Below are 19,054 nucleotides of genomic sequence, written 5' to 3' on the forward strand. Positions count from 1 at the left end.
CCTCTATTCTGGGAGCTGTAATTTAGACAACCTTCCCCGCCCCAGTTGCTATCTGTGGCAGCAGTCACCATTCCCTCAGGCCCTGCCCACTGCCACTAGACTGCCTTTTCATAAACAGCGCCTGGGCTGCCCTGTTATCTCAGGCGCCCGTGGCTCTGGGGAGGAGGCCCTGCCACCCTGGAAATATAAATGACCCCTCAATCCCGGGGGGGAACCCGGCCTATGCGGGCAGAGGAGGGACGGAACCCTCACCCACCAGAGCCCAATATAGCGGCCCTCAGAACTGACCCCGTGGTCTGCTGGGTGGGTGGGGTGCAGAGAAGAGGAGAGCCTGTCATTACACCCCCAACACCGTGGGGAGACTGGGTCAGCCTGGGCTGAAGTCTCCCCAGAGGCTCCTGCCTCAGCTCATGCCCAGCCACAGGGCCAGAAAGGGGCGGGCAGTGGGTGGGGAGCAGTCAATACAGTAGCAGAAGTGATGTTTCTAAAATGCAAATGTAAACAAACAAACAAAAAAATAAAATGCCCGGTGGGTCTTAGAGATGAAACTCTCAAGACTGTCTGCCCTTTCTACCACCTCTCTCACCTCAGGAGTTCTGCACTAGCTCTTCCCCTGCCTAGTTCTTCTCTTCATCTAGTTCCTACTCATACTGCTGATCTCGGCTTAGAGGTCACTTCCCATGGCACTTTCCCCTGATATCACCACACGTACGCGCTCCTCCTAGGTCCTCCCCTTGGACTCAGATGACAGTCCCTCCCTGGTCTGTTTCTCTCCCTTGCTGGCCGTAACGCTCCCAGGGCAGGAAGTCTGACTTGCTCAGATTGTTTCTAGCACCCGGGCCAGTTCTGCTGTATAGTAGGGGTTCAAGAAAAGTTTGTTGAAAGAACTCACTGATGAGTAAAGGGATGGCACATCTGCCCTCCAAGATGAGTGGGTCTCTTGGGGGCAGGGGTATTTGCTACTTTGGGCCCTTCATTTTCCCAGAAAGTCCCTTCTTCAGTGGTCTGTCCCTTTGTCCTCTAAGTATACCTTCAGGCTTGCTGCACTGTCTGTCTGTTCTGATCTGGAAAATACAATTGCTATGGCCTTGGGCCTGCCAGAGGGGAGCCCCGAGGGACCATGAAGATGCACTGCGGGATAAGAGAGACATCCTTCAGGTGAGAGGGAGGAAGGGACAAAAGGAAGGAGTCCACAGGCCATGGGTCACTTACAAGCAACAGTTCTGTTACTAAGAGGCAGGGAGGCTGTGCTGGCCAAATGGGCAGAGTGGGTTCTTATTTTGGCACTTTGTGCTGTGATTCCTCCAATCACGGGCTTCCCTGGTGGCCCAGCTGGTAAAGAATCTGCCTGCAGTGCAGGAGACCTGGATTGGATCCCTGGGTTGGGAAGATTCCCCTGGAGAAGCGAACAGCTACCCACTCCAATATTCTGACCTAGAGAATTCCATGGACTGGAATTCCATGGGATTGCAGAGTCAGACACTGAGCAACTTTCACTTTCACTCTTCCAGTCGCACACTTTGCACTTTGCTTGCTCCAAAGACAGACACTGCAAAGAATAGCCTACAACTATAGCAGTGAGGCCGGAGTCAGATTATTCTACATGTTAACCCCCATTAATTATTGCAGGATCTTTGAAATTGGAGTCTTTCTGCATCCAAATTGTATCTCTTCCATCATTTCTCTCACCCTGAAGTTTCACTCAAACTTGTCCCAGACCACCAGCCTAGGAGGCTGGGGAAATATGGGCCTTGCAGCTGCTTCTACCTCCTGAGAGCCTGAGACCCATTTCCAGGTGTACAGCCATAAAGCCAAGGTCTAGGGCCCAGGCCTTTTAGAAGGACAATGGTGGCAGCTATGCACACCGCCTCCCTGCTCCTGGAGGCTGCATGATGAGTGGCCAAAGCCAGGCCTGGTAAGGATAATCAATCTAGTGGTGAAAAATAGAGCATGAACTCTGGTAGGTCCATATCCAGACGTGAGCCCACCTCAGGGCCTCTACACTTGCCGTTTCCTCTACCTGATGCTCTTCCCCTCACATTTTTCTGGGTCTTTGTTTAGCTGACCCCTTCGCACTTAGACCTTCTCTGGTCACCCTATTTAAAAGGAATGTCCTTGGAGTTCCCTGGTGGTGCAGTGGTTAAGAATCTACCTGCCAATGCAGGGGATACCAGTTCAATCCCTGGTCCAGGAAGATTCCATATGCAACTTAGTTCCAAGGTCAGCTAATCCCATGTGCTACAACTACTGAGCCTGAGTTCTAGAGCCTACTCACCACAACAAGAGAAAGCCCACATGCAGCCGAAAATAAATTTTTAAAAAATAATTAAGTAATAAATAAATAAACTAAATGGAAAGTCCTGGACTTTCCTGGCAGTACAACGGTTAAGATTCCACTCTTCCATTACAGGGGGCACAGGTTCAACCCCTGGTACCTCTGGTCGGGGAAGTTTCACATGCCACACAATGGGGCAAAAAAAATAAAATAAAAATTTAAAAAATGAACCTCCCTCACTCCCACCCCATTTCCCCTTTATTTTTCTCCATAGCACTGTGCTGCGTTGCGCTTAGTCGCTCAGTTGTGTCTGACTCTTTGCAAGCCCATGGACTGTAGCCCGCCAGGATCTGCTGTCTGTGGGATTCTCCAGGCAAGGATACTGGATTGGGCTGTCATTTCCTTCTCCACTCCATAGCACTGCTGCTTATCTAACATACAGCTTCCTTTCCTCCCTCCCTCCCTCCCTCCTTTTCTTCCTTCCACTGTCTGTCTCCTTTCTACAGAATGTAAGAAACACATGTACAGATACATCTCTATCTATTGAGTTCTCTATGGCCATGTAACAGATGACCCTAAATTTTTAGCAGCTTTAAACTAGTGTTTATTATCTCCCACAGTTTCTGGGAACCAGGAACCCTCACAAAATTGCAGTCACCTCAAGGCTTCCCAGGCGGCACTAGTGGTAAAGAACCTGCCTGCCAATGCCAATGCAGGAGGCCTAAGAGACACAGGTTCTATCCCTGGGTTGGGAAGATCCCCTGGAGAAGGAAATGGCAACCCACTCCAGTATTCTTGCCTGGAAAATCCTGTGGACAGAGGAGCCTGGCGGGCCACAGTTCATAGAATCGCAAAGAGTCGAACACGACTGAAGCGACTTAGCACAAGGCCTGACCAAGGCGGAGGGTTTGCATTCAGACTGACTTGTGTGATTGCTGACAGGCCCCGTGTGCACTGGCTGCTGGCCAGAGACTTCAGTTCCTTGCCCTGTGGGCCTCCCTATAGGACTGCCCGTGACTTGGCGCCTTGCTACCACAAGAGCAAGTGATACAAAAAGAGGAAGAGCAAGAGAGTGAGAGAGCTCCCAGGAGGGAAGCCACAGTCTTATAGCCTATATTGGAAGAGACGTCCCTTTGGTTCTGCCCAATGCCGTAGGTCACTCAAGCCATCCCTGGGTGTGGCCACCAGGAAGCCAGCATCACTGAGGCCATCTTGGAAGCTGGCTGCCAATCTCCAACACATCCTCAACACAGAGAAGATGCTCAAAAGCATTGTAGAGTGAAAGAATGAAGGTAGGAATGATTTCAGCAGATATCCGTTCTCATGAGAAGCTAAGAGCTGTGACCACTGCCCCATTGCTGAAGGATCTGGACCACATTCAGCTTCCCTCAGCCCCCGACTCTGTCCCCATGATGCCCTCTTACAATCCAATTCCACCTCTTCCCAGCCACGTGACCCTGGGCAGGCTCCTAAACTCACAGGCCTATTGGGAGATGAAAAGAGAGGCGTGTTTAAGCATAGTAGCGTCTGACTCACACAGTCCTCAAGAAATGTAGCCATCGTGGGCAGCACTGTGTGTTACTAATACCAGCGGTGGGGTTGAGGGGGGAACCAAAGTATCTCCCTGACGTCAGGAGCAGTTTAAGAACTGGATGTGTATGTGTGTTTCTATATGTTTACTCTTCCAGGAGAAGTGGCTGAACGGAGCTGTCCAGGGTCTCAGTGCCGAGGATGTCATGTGGTCCAGATACCGGGTTTATCTCTTGGGCCAGAGATGGTCACGTGATGGAGCCTTAGTCACCCAAACAAGCAGGACAGACTGCTGAGTACATGGGCTGCTGTCCATTTACACGAAGTGAAAGTTGCTCAGTCGTGTCCAACTCTTTGTGACCCCACAGACTACACAGTCCATGGAATGCTCCAGGCCAGAATACTGGAGGGGGTGGCTGTACCCTTCTCCCAGGGATCTTCCCAACACTGAACCCAGGTCTCCCGAATTGCCAAGGGATTCTTTAACACCTGAACCATGAGGGAAGCCCTTACACTAAGTAGCGTGTGTTAATACCAGAGGTGTTAACCCCTTTGCAGGAAGGGGAAAGCAGGGCAGATGGTGTCAGGAAACTTTTGAGAAATTTACATTAAAAATGCACTGTGGTACATAAACACACAGAAAGTGTAGGTAATATACTCAGGCCAATCACTGATGGACCACAGATTCAAAATGCTAGCACTGGACTGTGGTCTTCTTGAAGGCAATGCGAACCTTGTGTCTCCTGATCAAAGGAATGAATGCATGAATGAACAACAACAAAAAAAATGTGTGAACTGCCCCAAGGTGGGAATCTTGGAATCTTTGCTGGTTAGCAGCACATCATCCCCCTTGGTATAATCGCCTCAGGACAACTGGTTGGCTTCAAAAGATCTGGGTTCAAGTTTTGCCTTATCCACCCCACTGATTGTATGACCTTGGACTTGTCACCTAACCTCTCTCAGCTACATTTTCCTCATCAGGAAAATAATGTGAATTACAGAGAGTCGTTTTTATTTTAAATTAAAAAAAATTATTTATATTTTGGTCACACTGTGTGGCTTGTGGGATCTTAGTTCCCCAACCAGGGATCAAACCCATGCCCCCTGCAGTGGAAACGCAAGTCATCATCACTGGACCACCAAGAAATTTCCCAGGGAGTGTTTTAAAGCTCCAAAGCCCACTGAAAATATGAGGAATTCTTATTTTGGGTGCACCTGGATTTAGGCAGTTCAGTTCAGTTCAGTTCAGTTCAGTCGCTCAGTCATGTCCGATTCTTTGCGACCCTATGGATTTGCAGCATGCCAGGCTTCCCTGTCCATCAACAACTCCCGGAGCTTACTCAGACTCATGTCCATTAAGTCAGTGATGCCATCCAACCATCTCATCCTCTGTCGTTCCCTTCTCCTCCTGCCTTCAATCTTTCCCAGCATCAGGGTCTTTTCCAATGAGTCAGTTCTTCACATCAGGTGGCCAAAGTATTGCAGTTTCAGCTTCAGCATCAGTCCTCCAGTGAATATTCCGGACTGATTTCCTTTAGGATGGACTGGTTGTATCTCCTGGTTGGATTTAGGCAAAAGGAACCAAAAAAAAGTTCCTATCAATCTGCCCTCAAGGCCTCCAACTCCCATCAGCACAGGCTTGCCTTGGGGACCGGGAGATTTCAGGGTGGGGCAGTTTGCTCAGAGGAAGGTGTAAAAACGGGCTGAGCTGCCAACCCTGTGCTTTGTTAGCAAATTCACAGTCAGCTGGCCAGGTTGCAACACAACTGAGGCAGCTTGCTTTGGTCTATTCCAGGCCTCAGGTCACACAAGTAGATTAGAGGGAGACTCGGCAGCCCTTCAGGTAACAAGTATTTATTGCGCAGCTGCTGTAGACCTAGGCCTGTTCTAGGTTCTGGGGATACTGCGGGAGCAAACACATCATGGCCCTATCCTTGTGGAGCTGACAGTCTGGTGGGAGGCAGATATTAATCACCCAGGACGAGCTCAGGGTGCTGTAGAGATGTAGAATGGGAGGTCCTGACATCAAGGGACCGTGGGCATAACAAATTTTCTTTTAGAAGTGACATGTGAGCTGAGCTCTGAACTCACTGAAAGACCATGGCTGGGGTGGAAAGGGGCTCTGAACTAAGGCTCAGTGTGAGGAGGTGTGTCTGTTAGTTGCTCAGTTGTGTCTGACTCTTTATGACCCCATGGACTGTGCAGTTCACCATGCTCCTCTGTCCATGGAATTCTCCAGGCATGAATACTGAAGTGAGTTGCCATTTCCTTGTGCAGGGGATCTTCCCAACCCAGACACTGATCCCGTGACTCCTGCATTGCAGGCAGAGTCTTTACCATCTGAATCACCAGGGAAGCCCAGTGTGAGGAGGAGAGGGGTACAAGAACCAACCACGGACATGAGGCAGCAGAGACTAAATCACTTTGTTCTCTTTAATGTGACATTTTGCAAAAACGAAGAGACGGGAGTGACACATTTCAAGTTTCTGAAGCTGTTTCACAGGAGAGTCTGAGAAGTGAAATGAGAGGAAATACCCAGCAAGTGGGATCTGAGTCAGACAGCACAGACTTTGTGGCCCAGAGGAGGCCCTGCGGGATTACTTTGTCCCTACTACAGGGGTCTGCCACATAGGAGAGTGTTTGCTCATGTTCTGCTCTGCCCTGTTGCCCCTGCCACCTTACTCCCCATCCTTCCTGCTAAGTGAAAGAGGACAGCTCAGTCAGGGTGAGCCTGTTGTATGGAGAAGGGACTGGGGCTGGGGAAGGAAGTAGGGTAAATGTTACCTGAAAAGCTGATTTCGCCTCTTGGCTGGTGAGAAGCCAAAGACGTAACCAAGCCAAAGAGCAGGAGAAAGAAGGGTTAATTATTTACAACCAGTAAGGAGAACACTAGGGACCTTTCCCAAAGCGGTGAATTTTTAAGCTAATGGTAAATGCATATTCTTGAAGGGGCTTGGGCAGTATATGCACATTCTGGAAGGGGCTTGAGCAGAGGAGATTCAGCATAGAATTCAGCAAAGGTGGACACAGTTCAAGCTTTAGTTGATAGAGGTCAGAAAAGATCAACACCATCACTCCTTTTGAACTCAGCATGTAGTTATCATTCTTCACCTGGGTGGAGGCCTTAGTTACTGCAGAACTCAAAGACATGGATCAGATTGTTATGTATACTCCTTAAGAAGGAATTGGGTCTCTTTTATCTCTGAGCTATTATTTCTTGTTATCCTTGTTCCTTTGTTTCTGCCCTTAATCTCAATGACTGAGACCTGTTTAAGAGCATGCATTGTGACCAGGCTTAGATCACAAAATGGTCTAAGGTCAAAAATGGCCTCTCTGATGTCAAGAAAGACAGGTTTGATTCTCTTTCTCCAAGGACTCCCTACCTATCTGCTCACAGAAAGATGCAGGGGTAGAGAGATGTTCTAGGGTATCTCCAGGCTGTTCAGGGAAGGCAGAAAAGAGAGGGAAGGGGACAGCCAGCAGTAGCCAAGAATAGGAATTGGGGTGGGCCAGGGAAGGAGAGTGGCCAGGATGGGGCATCTCTGGGGGATCCTAGCCCTGGATTCTGAGTCTCTTCTTTTTCCTGGAGGCACCTCAAGTTCCAGTTGCCTTACCTGCTGAAGGACAAGACAGAATGCCTTGACAGTCACAAATAGAACAGATCTGCTGGTTGTTCTCTGACACTCTTTCTGACGTTCCTTTTTTTTTTTTTTCTTTATTTTTGGCCAGGCCACATAATACACATGGCCTGCGGGATCTTGGTTCCCTGACCAGGAATGAAACTCATGCCCCCTGCAGTGGAAGGACGGTGTCCTAACCACTAGACTGCCAGGGAATTCCCTCTCACACCCTTTTGGAAAGAACTATTTGCTTGTCTGGGTCTTCTCTGTAACTTATAACTCCTGGATGGCAGGGTCTCTGTCTTATTCAATGTCATATCTCCCAGTACCGGATGCAGATATCTGTTGAATGAATGAAAGCACAAACACAGGAATCCTTTATTGTTGTGGTGATTTGGAGAGCAGGAGTCAGCCGGCAGCTACTGACCTTACTGAAGATCTCAGCCTTGATCTATGTTATGACCAGATTCTTCCAAGGATGGGGGAAGAATCTATAAAAGGGCAACTCAAAACCCAAGAGACTTTTAATGCAAGTCATGTAATGTTCTGATTAAGAATAGAGACCGGCAGCTGACTGCCTGGGTTCAAGTCCTGTTTCTGCCTCTTCCTAGCTCTATCGACATAGGACGAATTACATACCACTCTGTGCCTCATTTTTCTCATCTGTAAAAACTAATAGATCATAGGGAGAACTAATAGATCATAGGCTTGATGTGAGAATGAAGAAAGCTGAGGCTTTTGGAACACTTGCTTGGCACACAGTGCGCTCCATCAATGTCAGCAATTGTTCTCTAGGAAGGAAATGAGACACCTGGAAAGGAATCTATCCAGCCCTGATCCCTAAGCCCCAGCACAATGCCTTAGACACTGAGCACCTGCAATGCCTGAATGGGGTTACTCCCAATGGCTTCTTCCACTGAGCCCACTTGCATCAGTTGCCAGATCCCCAAGGGCCCTGTGCCTTTTGCAGACAGAGAAATGCTGACCTGAACATTGGGGTTGACCACGATTGGGGTTGCTACACAGTGTCCTTGGGCAAGGTGCTTTCTTAATGTGCTTCTGCTTTCTTATTTGTAAGATGGAAATGCTAAAACCCATCTGCCAGGATTGATGTGGGGATTATGTGCCTGGCACCAGTTGGTGCCTGGTGTCTGAAATGCAAGTCTCCCGGCGGTGATCCGTTCTTCTCTCTGGTCTGTGGCCCTCCTGCCCACCAAGCTGACCAGAGAGTCAGAGGCCACATTCCTGGCCTTCTGACCACCCCAGCTCACCACGGAAGCCTGCAGCAAGAATCACACCCTCTTTGTGAGGACGAGCTGGAAAGCTCCCTCCCTGGCTGCCTGAGTCAGAGTTCATCAGGGACTCCTGTCACTGTCACCTCAGATGACTCCTGTCCCCACAAATTCTCTGCCAGATGGACTAGCCTGAATTCTAAGGTGAACCCCATAGTGGGGGAGGAAGTTCAGCAGCCCAAACGCTGGGCAGAGGCCTCAACCTGCTGGGAGCAGGGATAGGGTGGGGCAGCAAGTAGGAATTCCCATTCCTTCTGTCCCCATCTTTAGACACATGACTGATCATCCAACTTGCTGACTCATTGGCATGATGAGAGGAGAAAGTTTAAAGAGAAATAGATTTGTGTCCTGAAATTTTTAGTGTAGGGAGAACTAGCAATTTCCACATTTATTCTACAAAGGCACTTTGCAGGAAGCCCTCAAGAGCTTTGGTATTCCCAGCTACTCACTACAGAGAGTACTGAGTTCTCTCTACTTTCTTGACAGAGTAAGTTCTCTGCCCATCCCTCCCCCAGCCCCAGGGGTGAATCTGGAAACAAGATTAAAAGGGCTAATTGCATTAAGAGCCTCCTGGGAGCATGTGACCCTGGACAAGTCATTTGATCTCAAGTTCCTGTTGTAAAGTGGAAATAAATCTGAAGGGACCCTGGTGTGAAGAGTTAAGGAAGGAACACAAATGGAGCACTAACATTGAGACAAGAACACAGCAGGGGATTTGTTTCATCCAATAACAAATATCCAAGGCCTATGGTGCCAGGGTCTATATTCTAGGGACTGCTAAGCCGCTTCAGTCGTGTCTGACTCTGTGCAACCCCATAGATGGCAGCCCACAAGGCTCCCCAGCCCCTGGGATTCTCCAGGCAAGAGCACTGGAGTGGGTTGCCATTTCCTTCTCCAATGCATGAAAGTGAAAAGTGAAAGTGAACTCGCTCAGTCATGTCCGACTCTTAGCAACCCGGTGGACTGCAGCCTACCAGGCTCCTCCAGAGGTCCACGGGATTTTCCAGGCAAGAGTACAGGAGTGGGGTACCATTGCCTTCTCCGATATTCTAGAGACTAGGGGACATTAATAAATAAGCTGAACTTGGTCTCCTCATGTCTCCTGTAGGAGAAGTAGGGTGGCAGACTCTAAATGAGAAGGGATAGTGTGGGGTGATGATTAAGGCAACTAGGTTGGAGGCCCAGCGCCACCATTCACTAGCTGGGTGGCCCTGGACTAGCTAAACTCTTTGTGCCTTGACTTCCCAACAGTAAAGTAAGCCATGCGCCCACTTCATAGGGTGGTAACGATTCCATTAATTGACACATGGAAAAATACTTACGTTACCTGAAATCTCTTGGTGGGTGTGGAGCCACTAGACACAACCAAGCCAAAGAGAGGAAGAAGGAAAGATTTATTAATTAGAGCAAGCAAGGAGATCTTTCCCAAAGCAGTGTCTCTCTGATCAGCAAAACTGGAGAAGTTTTAAGCTAAGGGTACATGCGTTCTTGAAGGGGTTTGTCTGGTATATGAATATTCATGAAGAGGCTTGAGCAGAGGAGATTCAGCATAGAGTTGGGGCAAAGGTCAACAGAGTTCAAGCTTTACTTGATTGAAGTCGGAAGGGTCAACACCATCATTCCATCCTCCACCTGGGTTGCGGCCAGAGTTCCTGCAGAACTCAAAGATATGTATCAGATTGCTATGTATCCCTTGAGGAGGAACTTGGACTCTGTTTTATCACTGAACTATTTTTTCTTGACTGCTTTTCCTGTGTTCTTTCCTTAAGCTCGTTAATTACTGAGACCTATTAATGATAATCATTGTGGCCAGGCTAAGATCACAAAATGGCTTAGGAAAAAATAGCCTCTCAAAAAAAAAAAAAAAAAAGGCCTCTCAGGTCAAGAAGGCCATGCCTGATCTCCTTCTCTGGGGCCCTTCTACCCTGTGTGCTTACACTTCTGGCATCTACTATGTGCTCTGTTAGTACACGTGGCCAGTATAATAAAAGGGGCTGCAGGATGCACAACAGGGCAAGAGATGATGTCCAGGCTGAGCTCCTTCAGCAAATGGGGTGGACGTGGTCTTGAGGGGGAGAGGGCCCCAACAGGAGAGCTAGAGAAAAAGGTGAGGTGTGAAGACAGGGGTGTGAGATAAGTGAAGCAGCCAATCAGTTGAAGGAGCTGGGACACTGGGAGTTACTGGTAAGAGTATCAAGGGTCAGGTTTGCAGCTTTAAAGCGTCTGTTTCCTTTTGTATATATGGAAGCATGGCACACATTTGTCCTGTTCATCGATGAACCCATAACCCCTGGCACAGAGATTAGGGTACTCCCTGACTGACCCTGCTACCTTTGGTTTCCAGCCCTACCAGCTCCCAGATGACTCAGGCCCTTTGCATTTGCTCCTTCTCTTCTTCTAGGAATGGAGCCAGGGAGACTAGGGAGGACTGAAGTTAGACCCAGGCACGGGGTGCCCACCTTCTTCCTAGCTAACTCAGTCCCTTTGTGACCCCGTTTGAGTTAGCTGTGCGGGGGTTTGAACTCAGTTTCTCCTGCCGTCAACATTCAAACGTTAAGTGCTGCGACCTAGTACTATACCGGGTTCATAGTGTGTTCTCAGTAAATTTCTTTTCTCTCTAAACATGATCTCTACTCCTCACCACCAGGGTGGGAGGGGATGAGGGTGGAGCGGGTGTGGCTGGGAAAGGACTCAGGAAGCGAGGAGAAAGTCGGGGTTTTTATTTACAACACTACTTGCAAAGGGGCAGAGAGTCTGGTCCCCAACTCAGTGTATACAGGATAGGAGAGCGGGAAAGTCTGTAACCTGTAACCGGGGCAAGGGTCCCAAGTAGCGGGGCGAAGCGACTGCGCCTGGAGGGCTGAGGGCACCCAGCCAGCCCAGCTTTGCGCACACGGGAGAGGAACTGCTTTTCCTTGGGCGGGGTCAACCGAAGCCTGCCCTCGGGCTTAGGAGCGCAGAACAGAATGAGGGCTGGAGGTGGTGGTGCATTTTTGCAAGTCCCAGGGATCTGAGTTCTGGAGGCGGGGGTGGAGAAAGTCCATTGCCCTGGCACCTCCAGGTGTGTCGGCGGGACTTACGTAGAGCCCAGCAGCAGCTCTAATGAGGGTGCCCCCCACCCACGCTCCTCTGAAGGGATGCGCTACATCTTCACCCTCCTACCCTTCCCGGCGGCACCCAATCCCACCTTCGCTCGCGCCCCGGGAGCCTGTGGAGCAGCCGGGAGGCGTGGCCTACCGGCGGCCCGCCCCTTTGATGTGCTCCGACGCCGCTGTGATTGGACAACCGCTTGTGACGTGCGGAGACTGCGGTGGGCTCCGGTGCTGCGGCAGCCGCAGCGCCAGCCGCGGCTCCGGCTCCGGCTCCCCGGTATTTAAAGGGGACGCGGCGGCGGCCTGGGGGGATGGGGGGCAAGTGGAGGGGACGGCCCAGACGCATATCATCCACGGCCCCTCCGGACTGGAGGGACTCGTGAGAGCCGAAGCCCAGAAATCCGGGGGTGGATAAGACACCGCATCCCCTCCAATTCCCGTAAGCACCCCTTGCTCCATCCTGAGCCCAAATACCTCAGCTAGCCCGTGTCCCCCTACTCTTCACACTCCAAACTCAGCCGGGACAGACCTCTGCTGCCGCCGCTCCCCACGTGAGTCCTGGACTCGCCGAGGTAGGGGAAGGCTGGGGTCCCAGCGTGGGGTGGGGGCTGCGCTGGGTCTGAGAGCGCTCCTTCACACGCGTGTCCGTGGGGGAGTCGCTGGAGCAGAGGAATGAGTTCCCCTCCTACCCAAGGGACTAGGTGTCTGGCTATCGCTCCATTCCCGACACAGACAAGGCGAAGGAATCCGTGCTTCCTTGCTCCCTGCCACCCACGAGTCCCCTGGTCTACCGAACTGTCCCCCTCCACCACCCCCCGCCGCCCCGCACTGGAGCGAAGCACCGGCCAGCTGGGGGTGTGCCAGAGTGCCTGCTTTCCAGCCACCTCTAAAAATATCTCTCCCCAGACTCCACCGGCAGCTGCCACCTCCTTGCCCACTGAAGATCCCCTCCTAGCTTGTCTACCCAGGCAGGGAAACACAGAGGTGACTCCTGGTCCTATCTTTCTCACTGGCACCAGAGCTCCAGGACGTCAACCCAGCTGTCAGGACAACAAGCTTACAACCCAGGGGGAGTCTCCAGGGCAATAGAGGAAGTTCTGGCTGCAGTTTTCCCAAGAGGCAGCAGAGACCCTTGAATTCTAGTTCTAATCCTGATTCTGATGCTGTGTGACCCAGGATGTTAGCTTGACCTCTCTGGGCTTTTGTTTTTCTTATGCATTGCTAGTGGTGAAGGAAGGGACCAAGGAAGAAACCATGGTGAAGTTGGGAGTGCTGTCTGGGGGAGGTTGAGAATTCCAGCTTAGTGGTGGAAAGTGATTTCTAGTGATAGATACTAGGAGACCTAGTCTTGAGCAGAGGACTTGTTACTGTAGTATTTCTGGGATCCTTGCCCTTGCCACATCCTTATCCTGCAGTTTCTTGTGGAACACTGCCCTGTGGCCTCCAACCATCCATTCATGGGAATTTTCAAACTTTGTTTCCCCACCCCAAAGGTGTCCTCCCATCCTATTCCCATGGATATAATGTAACAGCACTTGCGTAAAAAGGTGCAGGGGTGCGAGGGGCCGGTGTAGGGGTGGGGGAAACACTGGTTTTAGGTAGAACCAGAATATGGACTCCCTGCCAGCCCAATGAAACCCTTCTGTCCTCTGCTCTAGCCTGCTGGAAAAGCTCAGAGGTCCTGTCCCCCTTTCCTCTGAGGGACTCTATTTGGTGACCACAAGAGGATTCAATCACTCAGGAGAAAGTTTCCAGAGGTGAGTGACCTCTCTGAACATCCCAAGAGCCAGATTTCAGCGGGGCCTGGGGTGTCTCTGGCTACTGTGGGGTAGGGGTGGGTGTTGCAGCATGGCCTTCTCAATTTCGACGGGAAGACCTCTAGGGACTAAAACAAGGGCAACTCACCAACAATAAACGTTTATCTAATTTCCCTGAATCTAGTATTAGATGAAAAGAACTTAACTTTTGCTGAGAAGTTTTGAACATGATTAAAAACAAGTAGACTATTCCACCAAATTAAAAAAAAAAAAGAATCAAGGGCAAAGAAATGAAATCTGGTCTCTGGGTGATTCCTGGAGACCCTTTTATCTTCATATCTGCCTGGCATGTGTCTGTCCATGTTTGCTTTTACAAGGGGTGTGGCATCCTTTGACCTTTCCTCTTTGGACTCACCTGTCCCCTGGGGGACATGTGATATCAGCCGGGATTCTGGAAGGCTAAAAGTCCATCTAGATGGGACCTGGGACAGCCCTCCCACCTCTAACCCCCCAAACATGCCCTTCCTTTACCTCACATGCCTCCCTCCCCTTCTCTCCCATATTTTTGACCTGTGTCTCCTCTCTCAATCCCTTCCCTCTTTTTGCCCACTGCCCCATTCAGCTTTGTCCACAACTAGATTCCTAGACTACAAATTCTTAGGGAAAAGGCTGAAATCCACATTGCATGTGTAGCCAGGGAGTGGGGACAGATGGGATACCTCAAGATGGAGGGAGCCCTTCCTCTGACTGGACCCCTGCTCCTGCGAAGTCCCTGTCTCTTTCTTGAGAAACTGTTGCTTCTCCTTGCTGTCCTGGGATGGTCTGGGGAGAGTCACCTTGACAAAGTCAGAGGGGTACCCAGTGTCACCCACTCTCACCACCAGAGGGCAGCAGCCAGCCAGCCCTTTGCTCCTTCCCCTGTCTAGTCTCCTGGCTCGCAGTAGCGGTCCAGATGTGTCCCAGCTGCATATAGTCTCTCATTTAAACCCAGGGTGGAGGGGAGCAACTGGGACTTGTAGGTTTGAAGCAGCATTGGTGTAGGCCCATTAAGCCAAATCCTGTCCCCAAAGTCACATAGCAAAATCTGGCAGAAATTTCAACCTGACTTCTGGTGGACTGCCAGTCTCTAGAAACACCAGGGAGTGAGACAGTCCTAGATCACCTGTGGTACCCAGGGGTCCTAGCCCTCCAGCTTCAGTGGATGCCCAGCCCTGGGCATCTGCCTCTTCCCTTTTGAGGACAGAGGGCAGGCAAGGGTGTGGCCAGGACTTCACAAACCAGGCTTTGCCCCAAGGAAACATCGTAGCCTTGGGCAAGTTATTTAATCTCTGAGTCCTTTTCATCTGCTGAATCCATGGAATTGTGATGAGCAAGGACAGAATATGAATGAAGCTGATTTGTAAAACATGATGTACCATACACAAGAAAGGGGCAATGAACATATAGAGAAAAAAACACTGGTCTCAGACTCTGAGATCTGGTTTTGAGATCTGTCTCTGCCATATATAGTGGGTGATGTTTGCACAAGTTGGTTATCCTTTCTAGGTCTTCAATAATATCTGTAACCTCTCCAGGATCATGAGGGATTGTTAAGAGGATGCCTAGCAAGGGCCCTGTGGTCCTTAGCTTATTTGATGGGCTGTTTTTACTGAGTGGTTCCTGAGGCTCAGGAGAGGGGATAGGATCAGGTGGATGTTGGTGGTAGAAACACTACCACCTGACCGGGCACCCTCACACGGACCTTGTATGGTTGTCAGGAGCCCTGGACCGACGGCTGGAGGCCAACAATCCCTACAGGTGGTGCTCGGGGTGATGTACTGACAATGAGCGGGTGTTTTCCAGTTGCTGGCCTCCGATGCCTGTCTAGGGTAAGTGGGTCCCTCCAGGGGTCTCTTAGGATGAGGCCTCAGCTCCATGTTCCCATCATGGGGTGGGAGGAGCCCTCTCCAGCCTCTTTTAAGCCTGCTGTCACCTCTATTAAGCCTCCACTAATCCCTGAAAGCTTCCATCCCAAGCGTGGGTCCCTGATGCTTTATATCCTCAACTCCAGGAATCCTGGGCCACTGAAACTCAGATAGATGTTGGTGAGACCAGAGAGTGACTGTAGGCATGAAGTTGAAGGGACAATTCTGTTAGGGAGGCAGATAGCCAGGTTCAAATCCCAACTCAGAAGTTAGGAGCCTTGGACTTCCCTTTTACAGGATGTGCCAGGCCATGAACATCACAGGAATATTGGAAAGGGAGTTAGGAAGAAACCAGAAAGAGGAGTGGTTTTGTCTTAACTAATTGGGGTGGAAGGTTGAGAGGGAGAAAGACAGCACAGTGATACTCTGAAGCTGTGCAGTCTGCTTGCTGTCCCTCTGGGGCAGGGCAAGCTGCAGAGGGCTTCTGCTCTCCACATGCTTGCCTTCATGCCCTCACCCTTGCCATGTTGCCCCGCATCCTCTCCCTTATCCCCCATTAACATGACCATCCCAAGATCTTGACTTCCTGGAGCTCCCCACCCCCACTCTTCCTGTCCTTTCTGCCCTGTGCTCCCCTAGCATGACATCCGCCTCGCCCTCTTCTTCCCCACCCCTTCCTCATCCCCTCCACCCCAGCCATGCCCCACCACCTCACCTTCTGCCTTCTCAGCCACTGCCGCTCTCTTTCCTCTTCCTTGCCCATCTCCCAGGTATGTCGTGGCCTGGTGCGGGAGGCTCCTACTTCCCCAAGTCCCACAGCTTCTCCTGCTGCCCGCTTGCTTCGGACTCTGGCAGAAACCCCATCCGCTGACAAGTTCCTCCCAGGGAATTGGCAAGTGATTAGTGATGAGCTGTCAGCACAGGGCCCTGAAACCCCCCAGAGAAGTTGTGTCCCATCCTTGGACCCCTGCCCAGTGCCACCTGGCTGGAAGCAGCTCACAGAGCCTGCCTGGATTTTGGGTGGTCAGTCCACCTACCCGGTTCCTCCAAGACCTAAAATCCAGTTCTCTGGCCAATGCAGAAGCCCAGGCACATCACTCTCCAGGTCTGGCACTGATTGCCCACATACCTTGGGTAGTGCCATCAAGTCTTCCCTGGCTTCTACTATCCATCACAGTCCTACAAGCCATCGGCTCTACGTGGCTGAAAAGGGGAGTGACAAATCTGCTCCAGTTGAATGAATGAATGAATGGTTTCCCTTGACTATGTTAGGGAAGAGGAGTGGAGAGTCCCTCCCACCTTCCCTGTGTCCACCACCAACAAGGGGTCATTGGAAGTCTCTAGAATGATCTAGTCCAGAAACCTTCCCAACGGAGTGACTCCTTGGAAGCTGCTCTTCCATTCTTCCACTCAAGCCCCCATGGCCCCAGATGAGAGTAGAAGAAAGGTGTCAAAGAAGCCCTTCAGGGCTCAGGAGGATGGTCCCCTGAGGATAAACCCCAGAGCAGTTAACACAGAAGTGCAAGAGGGTGGACAGGGAAGGCAGGGGTGGGGACGCCGGCGTTGCTTAACCAGCTTAACCAGCCTTGGGTCCTCCTCAGGTCTTCGATGTGCCAGCATCTCTGGCCGTGGCCCGCTAACCTGCCTCTCCTGGGCCGGCTCCTGCCGCGCCCCCTCTCGCTTGCTCCCTCCTCCTCCTGCTCCTCTCTCCCCTGCTCCCAGGACGGCGGGATGGCTGCGCAGGGCTCTCCGCGCTTCCTCCTGACCTTCGACTTTGATGAGACTATCGTGGACGAAAACAGCGACGACTCGATCGTGCGCGCAGCGCCGGGCCAGCGGCTCCCGGAAAGCCTGCGTGCCACCTACCGCGAGGGCTTCTACAACGAGTACATGCAGCGCGTCTTCCAATACCTGGGCGACCAGGGCGTGCGGCCGCGAGACCTGCGCGCCGTCTACGAGTCCATCCCGCTGGCGCCCGGCATGGGCGAACTGCTGCAGTTTGTGGCCAAGCAGGGTTCCTGCTTTGAGGTTATTCTCATTTCAGACGCCAACACCTTTGGCGTGGAGAGCGCGCTGCGCGCCGCCGGCCACCAAGGCCTGTTCCGCCGCATCTTCAGCAACCCTTCCGGGCCCGACGCTCGGGGGCTGCTGGCGCTGCGGCCCTTCCACTCACACAGCTGCGCGCGCTGCCCCGCCAACATGTGCAAGCACAAGGTGCTCAGCGACTACCTGCGCGAGCGGGCCCACGACGGCGTGCACTTCGAGCGCCTTTTCTACGTGGGCGACGGCGCCAACGACTTCTGTCCCGTGGGGCTGCTGGCCGGCGGCGATGTGGCCTTCCCTCGCCGCGGCTACCCCATGCACCGCCTTATCCAGGAGGCACAGAAGGCTGAGCCCAGCTCCTTCCGCGCCAGCGTGGTACCCTGGGAAAATGCCATCGAAGTGCGCCTCCATCTGCAACAGGTGCTGAAGACGTGCTGAGGACGCGGCCTGCAGGGGGCGCCTGGCGGGAAGGGGGCCAGGGGGCTGGGGACAGGGAAAGACAAACCTAGTTTTATTATTCCCTTTCCCTTTCGTTTTGATGGGTCCCTCCGGGAATTTCCGGAATCCGGAGCTCGTCCATTTGGGGGCTGGAGGAGAGAGTTCGGAGCTGTCCCCATCTATGCAGTTAACCCAGCTTGGCTGTCTCCCCCAGTTCCGCTGCAAGCGAATTCTGGAGTTTGGCCCCGCCAGGGTGGTGCGCAGACCCACGCAGGCAGCAGTGTTTTCCAAAAACCTTGCCCCCTCCCAACTGGGAGGAAAGGGTTGCCTGGCAGGGTAGAGAAGGAACATCTCCCACTGTGTTTGATTAACTGTTGCCTTGGGCCGCATGACTTCCTTCCCCTAGACTTCTGTCAGGGGTACACAGGTCCTGAAATTCCTCCCCCCGTCCCTTCAGCCCCGGACTCCCCGCGGAGAGATGGTGCTCTCCACGGACGCCATTCTCAGGCCTAGGTCTTGCTTTATCTTCTGTGACCCTACACTACACTCCTGCCTCCCCCCACGCACGCTGTCAGCGTTCCCACAGGAAGAAATGCCAGAGGGAACAATCGCCTCCTGGTGGTGGGATGAGGTAGCACACTGTCCAGGGCTCGGGTCCGGCCAGCCAGGGACCTCAGAGAACGCGACGACGTCTCCTCCTCGCACCCCAGCCTCTTCTATGCAGCAAGAAACCAGGGACTTAACCAAAGTCGCCCCGCCGACTGGACTCTCTGAACCCCTCCCCTCCCGTATGGAACAGAAAGCCATGATGTTTTAAAGCAGGGCCACTGAAACCCAACCCCCTCCTCTTTTGGTGTTTCAGAGCTATAAAGGAGGTAAAGCGGCAGAGGTGACTGAGATCTCTCGCGCCGCAGTCTGAGGGATGAGGATGAGATGATCTCTCAGAAAGCCCCACTTAAGTGAGGGAGCTGGACCCCACTCTTGGAGGAATGTCCAGTTTGGGGAACCAAGTGAATTCATAAAGCAAGGAACAGGCAAAAGAGCAGGGTGCAGCCTGTCTTCACAGAGAGGCACAAGGGTCTCATGGAGAGGGCTCAAGCAGG

The 19,054-nt window shown here is 51.9% G+C and overlaps 1 protein-coding gene and 1 long non-coding RNA gene across 8 annotated transcripts; one reads left to right on the forward strand and one right to left on the reverse strand.

Annotated features, from left to right (window-relative positions):
* Positions 1 to 10,090: 10,090 nt before the first annotated feature.
* LOC133232266 (uncharacterized) lies at positions 10,091 to 11,991 on the reverse strand. The gene is made up of 2 exons (XR_009731354.1): positions 11,905 to 11,991; positions 10,091 to 10,369 (listed from the first exon to the last, which is right to left on the reverse strand). It is a non-coding gene; the product is annotated as an uncharacterized LOC133232266 (long non-coding RNA).
* Positions 11,992 to 12,084: 93 nt separating this feature from the next.
* PHOSPHO1 (phosphoethanolamine/phosphocholine phosphatase 1) lies at positions 12,085 to 18,837 on the forward strand. Of its 7 annotated transcripts, none has more exons than XM_061391458.1 (5): positions 12,089 to 12,381; positions 13,468 to 13,566; positions 15,324 to 15,434; positions 16,241 to 16,362; positions 17,072 to 18,837. In XM_061391458.1, the coding sequence occupies exons 3-5, from the start codon at positions 15,390 to 15,392 to the stop codon at positions 17,949 to 17,951; spliced, it is 1,047 nt and encodes a 348-aa protein (XP_061247442.1). In that variant the 5' UTR covers positions 12,089 to 12,381; positions 13,468 to 13,566; positions 15,324 to 15,389; the 3' UTR covers positions 17,952 to 18,837. The 7 variants fall into 7 exon arrangements, with proteins under 7 accessions (XP_061247448.1, XP_061247442.1, XP_061247443.1 ...); XM_061391459.1 differs by having other exon boundaries at positions 12,089 to 12,360; XM_061391460.1 differs by having other exon boundaries at positions 12,089 to 12,248.
* The last annotated feature ends 217 nt before the right edge of the window (positions 18,838 to 19,054 follow it).

The sequence above is a fragment of the Bos javanicus genome, chromosome 19 (genome assembly GCF_032452875.1).
Source record: "Bos javanicus breed banteng chromosome 19, ARS-OSU_banteng_1.0, whole genome shotgun sequence".
Classification (NCBI taxonomy): Eukaryota; Metazoa; Chordata; class Mammalia; order Artiodactyla; family Bovidae; genus Bos; species Bos javanicus.

Bases quoted from the DNA above. Each gene is read 5' to 3' on its own strand.
- PHOSPHO1 (XM_061391457.1), top strand. From the start codon at position 16,169: ATGCCCCACCACCTCACCTTCTGCCTTCTCAGCCACTGCCGCTCTCTT. The intron at 16,363-17,071 runs GCAAGTGATTAG...GGTCCTCCTCAG, and splicing joins AAGTTCCTCCCAGGGAATTG to GTCTTCGATGTGCCAGCATC.